General features: G+C 33.4%; 1 protein-coding gene across 1 annotated transcript; it reads right to left on the bottom strand.

Annotated features, from left to right (window-relative positions):
• Positions 1 to 351: 351 nt before the first annotated feature.
• Positions 352 to 9188, bottom strand: LOC106474325 (sodium- and chloride-dependent glycine transporter 2-like). The gene is made up of 10 exons (XM_022402634.1): positions 9041 to 9188; positions 8370 to 8526; positions 7832 to 7968; positions 6748 to 6878; positions 5910 to 6013; positions 5492 to 5616; positions 4997 to 5109; positions 3601 to 3729; positions 3304 to 3403; positions 352 to 500 (listed from the first exon to the last, which is right to left on the bottom strand). Exons 1-10 carry the CDS (start codon positions 9150 to 9152, stop codon positions 352 to 354), a joined length of 1257 nt encoding a protein of 418 aa, XP_022258342.1. The 5' UTR covers positions 9153 to 9188.
• Positions 9189 to 9652: the final 464 nt, after the last annotated feature.

The raw sequence follows: 9652 nt of genomic DNA, 5'->3' as shown, positions 1-9652 counted from the left end.
GTAAGCTGTTGTCACTATATTTCACATGTAAGTTGTTGTCCTTACATCTCACGTGTGAGCTGTTGTTACTATATCTAACATGCAAGTTGTTGTCACTATATCTCACATGTAAGTTGTTGTTACTATATTTCACATGTAAGTTGTTGTTACTATATTTCACATGTAAGCTGTTGTCACTATATTTCACATGTAAGTTGTTGTCCTTACATCTCATGTGTGAGCTGTTGTTACTATATCTAACATGCAAGTTGTTGTCACTATATCTCACATGTAAGTTGTTTGTCAGTATATCTCATAGGTAAGCTCCATTTAAACCAGTATTTGCAACATTTTATTTAAGAGAATTAATTTTCACAAGAGCATAATGCACTTAACTAACATACTTACACAGATGAGTATAGGAGACACTGTCATAATTACTGTCATCAAATGTGTTCTAACCCACAGGCCAGGGCACCAACCTGTCATTTGTTTCAAGTCATTTAAGAAATTTTCAACACCTGTAATAGAAAACATGAATAATAATACACATTGTAAATAGTTTCTCACCTTATTGCCAGTTTCAAATGATATTTTTTACCTAAATTCATAGGCACAAGAACCTATTTGTTTAGTTGGTTCAACTCAAATTGGGACTTTTTATACATATACATGTATTTGGTTTTAATAATGCTATTACCAAACAACCCTCTGCCCCACCACCGCAAACTTTTGACTGTAATCCTACTAACATTTTATTGCTTTAAAGCTTATACACAAGTGTTACATTTTTCTAAAAAAATAAAAGTAACAAGCTTTTGATAATTCACACACCTAAGTACAACGATTATACCACATTAAAGTTTTCAGTTCTATCCTACAACATGTACACACAAGTATAGCAGCAAATGATAAATAGTTTAGTTGAACACTCGGTGACTGTCCAAGGTGTCATGCTTATAGATGCTGACCTTTCATATGTAGACCACTTGCATCACTTGTGATAGAAGAGTTCATTCACTGATGTTACCACTGGTCTTTTGGCTAAATACTGTTTTACTGATTCCCCATTTTTTGCTTTTCCTAGCTATACCATACAATACATGGTTTTCCAGTAGTCTCATTCCCTTTGCAGAGGTCAATATCCTGCCATTATAGTTGTGTTAGATTTGTTATAGGGATTTCTCTGGTGAGTGTCTCAGTTTCCTCATTTAGCTTTATCCCTGCATGGACTGGCATATACATCCAGGTAGTGGTCTTATCATACTGCTGTTTTGCTTTCTGTTATCCATCTGGGGTCTGACCACTCTGAATTTTATACAGTACCACTTGCGAGTCAGTGAAAAATATTATGTTGGTGGCACTATTTGTGGTTTGTTGCTTTTAGCAATCCAGAGGAGAGTTTACTTTATGGATCCCAGCTCCATCCTTATGCAGAATGTTGTTGCTCCATGATACAATGAACACCCAACCAGCCCTTTTTGGTGTATGAACTATCTGTGGCTGTGATAACAGGTTACTGTCCACCATGCATGGTCTTTAGACAGGTGCTGATAGGCTTTTTCTCTTCACCCTCTTCTCAGTATTTACATTTTCTGACTAAGCTGATTTCCACAGATCTCTGTGATACCAGATATTTAATCTGGAGGTATCAAGTTATCTTACTGCAAAGGCATGTCCGCTGGGGTTGCATGGGAGTTAGGGAGCAGACTCCCATTGGATAATTCTGAATCCCCAGCAACACTCTTCTGCAATATCAGGATTTAGTCTATTATGATTTTTAAATTCTTCCTACACTGTGAGTCCCACCGACATGAATGGCCTTGATAGTCATTCGGTAACTAGAATGAAAAGACGTATAGGCCTATGAATGGATTTAATGGTGGATTGAAACAGCATCAGACTACCATGAAGCTGTGCAGATAAAGCTTAAGCTAATAATTTTAGCCTTTTTGATAATTAAGAATAATAAATAGACATTGCTTAAAGGCAAAATACCTTTCTTTTCTACCCTCTAGATAAAAATTACTAGAGACATCACTGTCTCAGTGGTGGCTGTACAGAACCTGCCCAACAATAACTGTCTTCTGATGTGCTTTTTAGATAATTTCTTGGTTGGTTAATGACTGCAGGTTATTGTGGACTCAGTTGAAAAGAGCAGTGGCTCCAGGATAAAATGCATGGTTTTTTACAATGCAAAGCTCTCTTTGGTCAAGAATTTTGCATGTAAGCACTTTTGGTGCTGTGTGACGCTGTTGAGGTTTGTGAAGTGCAATGTACCTTTGGTGGGAGTGGCTGAAGTAAATTCCATGACCATTGTTAAACACAACAGGTATTTTGTATCATCTCAGTCTTATCTAGCTGCATTTATACCTTTGGTAGCTCTGGTTATCATGGCTGTATAAGTTGAATTGTTTCTTCCAGAGGGATGGCAGTGCCCACAAAGGGTGTGATAATTTGTTCTCATCAGCATGTCTGTTGTTGAGTGTGCAGAATATGACTGTGGCTTTGGTAGGGTCCTGTGTCACTGGACCATGTATTGGCTGTACACCATAAAGTTACCACCAAAGGTTAACATACAACATTTGATTGGACTGTCCCTGGTGTGAATATTAAAAAAAGGACTAAGGGAGAAAGGTGACCCTTGAGACAGACCAGTGTTGATAGTGATACAGTCTGAGTGCTAATTTTCATTCTTTGAGATGCATTTTCTGCCTAATCTGAACATTTATTCAGCAAGAATTGGCAGTTGGGTTCTACTGTAGGCATATTCCAGATCTAAACTTATGTCACGGTATCCTGAACAGCTTTTAAACTATTCCAAATTAACAGCAGCATCAATCCTGGTTCCTATTCTGCTGGGATAGCTATCTGATTAATGATGGTGGTGACAGTGGTTCAAACCTTCTAGCTATAGCATTCTCTGGGATCTTGTTAATAATGTTTTGTAGGATGATGATTAAATGGCCTTTAAGACGAGAGTGATCCTTCATGGGTTTCAGTAAGGAGTTAGTAAAGGTATCAGTCCATATTTTGAGGATCGGGTGAACAAAAGATATGAGCCTTTGTATTTAAGCATTGTATTTGCAAAGACCAAAGTACTGCCCACACGCTTCAGGCAGATGCAATTCACTAAAACTTCAGGCAAGAAAAACGCAGCAGTTAGCCAAAAGTGGCAATTATTAACTCCTAATTAGCATGAATAGGTAGCTGTTAACTGTTGAATACCAGTTATGAAATAGTAGTTATCAACTACTAAATAGCACGACTTTAAAGTTATAAAAGCTTAATTGTTCAATTATGTTAAAATATTAAATTACTCACCATAAACATAAGCAACAACTAAACATTCTAATAAACCAATAAACATGTACGGCCAACCAGCTGCATAGGCATCAATAACCTCCAGAATATAAACACCACCCTGTTTAAGAAGACAAAAACAAAGAAAATTAATTCAAATAGTTTGACAGATCTACACATCGTTAATTGTAAAAACAAGATAATAATGTATTGTAGTTTTATCAACAGTTTGAAATACATAAAAAATACAATAAATACTTTACTTCCGTCAGAGAGAAGTAAATTAATGTTCAGTACTATATCTTACAAAGTACTCACATTTGTTGTTAAAGGAAGACCACACAGGAATAAAACTATTGAGATTACAATCACAACGGTAGGCTTAAAGGCTCTGGTCTTTGGGAATTGATCGAAGACGAATGTGATTACTGTTTCCACCATCGCAAACTGAAAATGAAACAGAATAGTTTCATTAAACTTAGAGCATTCATTTTTCGGTTCTCAATAACAACAGCTGTAAAATGTTGTTGTAGGCTATAATTTTAATATTTTAAGTTAAATACTTGTATTGTCCGCTAGAGAGAGATTTGGTTTTGATATGACGTGATGAGCGAGTACATGTCGGTTGTTTTTTAAATTGAGGAAGTTTTTGAATAATATAAAATCTACAGTTGGAGTAGAATAGTAATTGGTCGATTAAGTAGTAAGTTATTTATTCATTACTGAATCTGTATTAATTAGATCAGCACCGTAACTTGTGCATTTCCAATGAATTACTGAAGTAGTAGAGATACGCAAGTGACTCTAGTTCTATTTGTAAATTAAGCCTACCAAAAGGAGCCTGCTAACAAGCCTTAGTAAGCAACGTGCGCGCGTCTTCAAACAGGTGAGAATCCATGAATATAACGGTCAGCTGCAAATGGTGTCTATGAAGAATCTCCGTCAGGATAGGCGACAAAAGTTGCTTCCACAATATATCCATTATATATGCATACTATTCCATCATACGACAGTTGGTCAGTTGCCATACGCAACACCTGTGGATGTCTGTGCGATCGGACTGATAAAACGGGCACTGGGAAACTGTCAGTCGACATCGTACGCTAAATGGCTTATGTAAAGCCAGCATAGGGAGGAGGAGAGGAAGGTTTTTGGATTTGACAGCTTTAAAACGAAGTCTTTTGCAATAGAAACTACGACGCATTGCTATTGTCAAAATTTGCGGTCGTCAGATAGAGCATGGCTGAACGGATTTTAAAGACGTAATGAGCTCCAAAATCGTTATAATATAACGTAATCAATCTCTGTACAAAATACCTCCTCATCACCAAACATGCTCGCTCTTTCAGTCCCACTATTTGTTAGTAAGAGTGTAGCCCAAGAGTTGGTGGTCTGACTAGTTGCCTTCCCTCTAGTCTAAATTAGGGACGGCTAGCACAAGTAGCTTTCGTGTAGTTTTGCGCGAAATTCAAAAGAAACAAAATGACTGGTCACATAATGTAAGCTTTATTTTCGAATTAGGACGAAATGGACTGAACTTTGCAAAAAATCAAAAAAGTACCTACCCAACCATAGAAACTGTTACAACAATATGCATATATATTTTGCAACCAATTCAATAAATACATATTTTTATTAACTAATTATTTTCAAAATTAAAAAGAGATGTTAAAGTGTATTACTATAATTGAAATACGGTATATTTAAGTCTCACCTGGCTATCTATTCCCAACAAAAATAGCATAAAAAAGAACAACAGAGCCCACAAAATAGAAACTGGCATTCGGGCTATACCATCGGGATACACAATAAAGGCTAAACCGGTACCTGCAAATACAAAAATTAATAAAATAGGTAAAAATACCGGTCCTATTAAGAACAAATATTTGAAAAATTCATAAACTAAAATGACTGAAACTGAACGCCTAGCTATTTGCCATTTTTGTACACTAAAATTTATATAATTTTAAACTCAAATTTTACGAATCAAACTTAATAGGTACAATTTGGCATTGAATACTAACAATAATGATAGAAGTGCAATCCACTTTGAATGAGAATTTGATTTATACTTAGTTCCATAGAATTGTAATTTTCACTTATACGGCTTTGTTTTGTTTATAAATTAATAAAGATAACACGTCATAATGTATGATTTTATGCACATATTTAAAATATTTAATATTTTACACAACACATTTTTCCTCACCAGATTCAACTACATCTGCTACCGATTTATTCAGCTGACGAGCCATGAAACCAAGGATTGAGAAAACAACCATTCCACTGAAGATACTGGTTAACATGTCGCCAATACCAATAATAAGGGCATCCCTGTTACCAAAAAAAAACCAGATAAAATAGTTTGTGACAGAAGCTGTGGTATAACAACACTTTCCAAACTGTAATATATAAACTATTATTAAATATGATTACTGAACATCTTAAACAAACTGTTCAACTTCAGTTTTGAAAATTGTTTTACATTTACAATTTACAGACATTGCAAAATTTCTGATCTCTAACAAACTAATTTATATCTAATTAGATTTTTTAACGAAACAAAATAATACTACTCAAATGAAATATGATTAAATTTAGAAGAAAAACTGATAAAATATTCTTACCTTACTAGGTTGTTTGTAAACTTGTTATAACTAGCGTAGGTAATCATGCCACCACCCGCGATGCTGAAGGAATAGAAAACTTGTATTGCAGCGTCCTCCCACACCTACAAAGAAAGCAAAAGTAAATTTATATAAAGCTAATATTTTCATTTATATAACGTCAACCAAATAATTCGTCACTGGAGAAACTTAGACACTGTAAAAATTGTAATAAATACAACCGATCCAAAATATTTTTTTCGAATGTTCCTTTGTATTCGATTTATCAAGTCACACGACTGATAGAGCGAAACAGTGGGAATAAGTCTGCGGACTTACAACGCTAGAAACCGGGTTTCGATACCCGTGGTGGGCAGAGCACAGATAGCTCTTGTGTAGCTTTGTGCATAATTGGAAACAACAATACCTTTTTCTGGTGATTACTGATTAGTCATATTTTTTGTAATTTTTACAGAAATTTTTTCTTCTACAAAATAAATATATTTTGTAACATTATAATTTATGCAATTACTAAACCGAGTGAAGTAAATTAACACCAATAAAAAGTATAATGTCAAACAATAAATAAAAATAACTCAGATTATAAAAATTGTCAAATGTTGATAAATATACATGTAAATTATACAAGCTAATAAATTATTTTGTGACATAAAAACATTTTCTTCCACAATTCTTTTTTTATGTTCCGCCAGGTGTTTCGTAGTTTTTAAAATGATGTTATGGCTACTGAAGTTCAATTAAACCGCAGAATAAAAGGTCACTGACGTGTTAGTGATACGAAACAATGAACTTTTTATTATTCAATTAAACTAGTTTTATTGTCTTCTGTATCACTTACCCCAATACTACTGAGTTTGCTAAAATCTGGAATTATGTAAAACTTCAGTCCTTCAATAGCGCCATCTAGTGTTATTCCACGTATAAATAGGATGAGAAGAATCAGATAAGGAAATGTGGCAGTAAAATAAACTGCTTAATGTTGTTTTCAGTTCGTTTATTATACAATGTATGCGTCAATAAAATGATGTAATATTGTATTTTACAGATAACATTGTTATAAAGAATCACAATATCTGCTTAATGTTGTTTTCAGTTCGTTTATTATACAATGTATGCGTCAATAAAATGATGTAATATTGTATTTTACAGATAACATTGTTATAAAGAATCACAATATTTGCTTAATTTTGTTTTCAGGTGGATATTGTGATTCTTTATAACAATGTTATCTGTAAAATACAATATTACATCATTTTATTGACGCATACATTGTATAATAAACGAACTGAAAACAACATTAAGCAGATATTGTGATTCTTTATAACAATGTTATGATTTGTTTTCAAATGAATATTAGGAGTAAAAAACACAAAAAAGACATTTTTAGCACAATAAAAAGTAAACTTTTTTATTATAGGTTACATCCGACTAGTTTCAGTAATACAGTTACCACCATCAGGACTAGTTATCTCTAAATTGAATATATTATATCATTTTACTGACTCGTTTAACCTAATTAGTTGACTTTACAAAAAATTACCTAGCGTTTTCAGTCACAAGAACTAATAACATAAAATACGGTTAAGTTCAAAAATTGATTTTTTGTTAAAATATAAATTTTTGTATTTTTCCCTTCTATGTCTACATTTACATTAGGTTTAACATATTTACATGCACCTGTTACTACTTTACAGTATTCTGACAATTTTATCCAAACGTCGTGATGTCCGCGAATGGAATTTATAAATAACATAAATCACCACGTATTTTCTGTAATTTAATATATTTTGTATTAAACTGTCCAACTTAAAACAAGAACGCGAATCATCAAAAGTTTATGAAATGTCTTTTTTTTTTTACAAGTAAGCAATACCAATTGTCTGTGTCTGTTTAGCTTTATACTGAAATTTAACAGCGTCGACTTACCCGTCCTGAGGTTTTAATTCCTTTGATCAAACAAGCTGCTACAACAACCCATGCTACAAGAAGGGATAATAACAGCTGCCATCTAACTGTTCCTATGTCGTGAAATCCTTCAGATTTTCCCAACATATAAAGACTACATAAACAAACAAACAAAAATGTAGATTCCAGTAATCATAGTTTAAAAGTAATTCATGCTAGTTTATGTGATGTAAATAGCCGTATTTTAGGGGGTTAAAAACACTTTGATAAATTAATTTTGGAAAAATGTGGTTTTGATAGTCATGAACAGAGTTCAGACGTCATTTTAATTAGTTAAGATAGAAAGAAATAGCTTAGCAGTACGTCTATTTTTTTCTATCTGTTATTACTTGGTAATCCTAGAAACTGTCAATTCTAAAATACATTAATTTAACTTTTCATAACATCTGTAAAACGTGAAGTCATCTCAAGTAAAAATACAGAACTAACTACTTCTAAGCTTAATCAAAATGACAAGTTTTTTTAAATTTGTCAGTTAACCAAACACAAACTAACTTGAAATATTCTTCTGGAGCAGAAACGCTATTATTTACAGAGATGTCTGTTAAATTGTGCAGAGCTGAATAGGTGGCGTTGAAGCAAGTACGGTTGGAAAATGTATTGTTTGGGTCTGCTGCTTTACAAGCTGACCAATCTTGATCTGCAAAACAACCTGTTGAAAATATACGAACGTATATAGATAGACACATACACACGCTAAAAACAGAAATATTGAACCATAAAGACCAAAATTCACAAGATAATACAATATGTCTATCCCTATTCATCATGTTCGAAAAGAGACTTCTTTGTGAAAAAGATGTATAGAAGACTTAGGAGCATACCGTCAGTTTCAAGTGTAAATAAAGCCTGTACTTTCACATGGCTTATACAATTTCATGCACTGTGTGAATGAAAACAATATTAATAACGACCTCTATTACATATTTTATGTAATGATGAATAAAATTAATTTTCATATTAATTTATGTGATACAGCATTTAGTGAAATTATTTATAAAAGTGATGGCGTTAGTAATGAAATAAAGTCCACAGATCCAATCTTTAAAATATTAACGCAACTGACTCTTCCAAGTTATATATATATATACATTATCTAAAAATATTCAATACGAAAAAACACATCCAATTGGGATATATTCATTATTTTTCCAACATATACTAACTTTCTGTATTGAACCAGTAGTGACAGAATTTCCAAGGCACTTGAGAACGAAAAGAATCGAAGAAATAGAACAACGTCCATGAAATGATTACGTTGTAATAAATAGCTACCATGGCAGCAGCAAGCACTTGAGCTAATCCGAGACCTGGAAAAAAGAAGGTAAAGTTATCACTCATTGGAATGACTATTTTGTTTAGTTTTAAAGCTATTTACACTGAATCTGTTAAACAATAATACGGGGTTCTCTTAGTTATAAATCTGTAACACATTCAGTAAACCCAGTAAATTTGTATTTTCTATCATTCTAATACATCATATAACTGGCATTTTCTGAGGTATTCCAATTTTCGTCGACCGCAAACTTCATATGCGTCCAGTTGCACGGTGTCAAGACTTTAATTAACAACACAGTAAAGACATTGTAATCGTCGACCGCAAACTTCATATGCACCCAGTTGCACGGTGTCAAGACTTTAATTAACAACACAGTAAAGACATTGTAATCGTCGACCGCAAACTTTATATGCACCCAGTTGCACGGTGTCAAGACTTTAATTAACAACACAGTAAAGACATTGTAATCGTCGACCGCAAACTTTATATGCACCCAGTT

Source organism: Limulus polyphemus, unplaced genomic scaffold (genome assembly GCF_000517525.1).
Source record: "Limulus polyphemus unplaced genomic scaffold, Limulus_polyphemus-2.1.2 Scaffold7071, whole genome shotgun sequence".
NCBI classification, from domain to species: Eukaryota; Metazoa; Arthropoda; class Merostomata; order Xiphosura; family Limulidae; genus Limulus; species Limulus polyphemus.
Note: the sequence above shows the minus strand (reverse complement) of the source record. Positions and strands in the feature narration are given on the sequence as shown.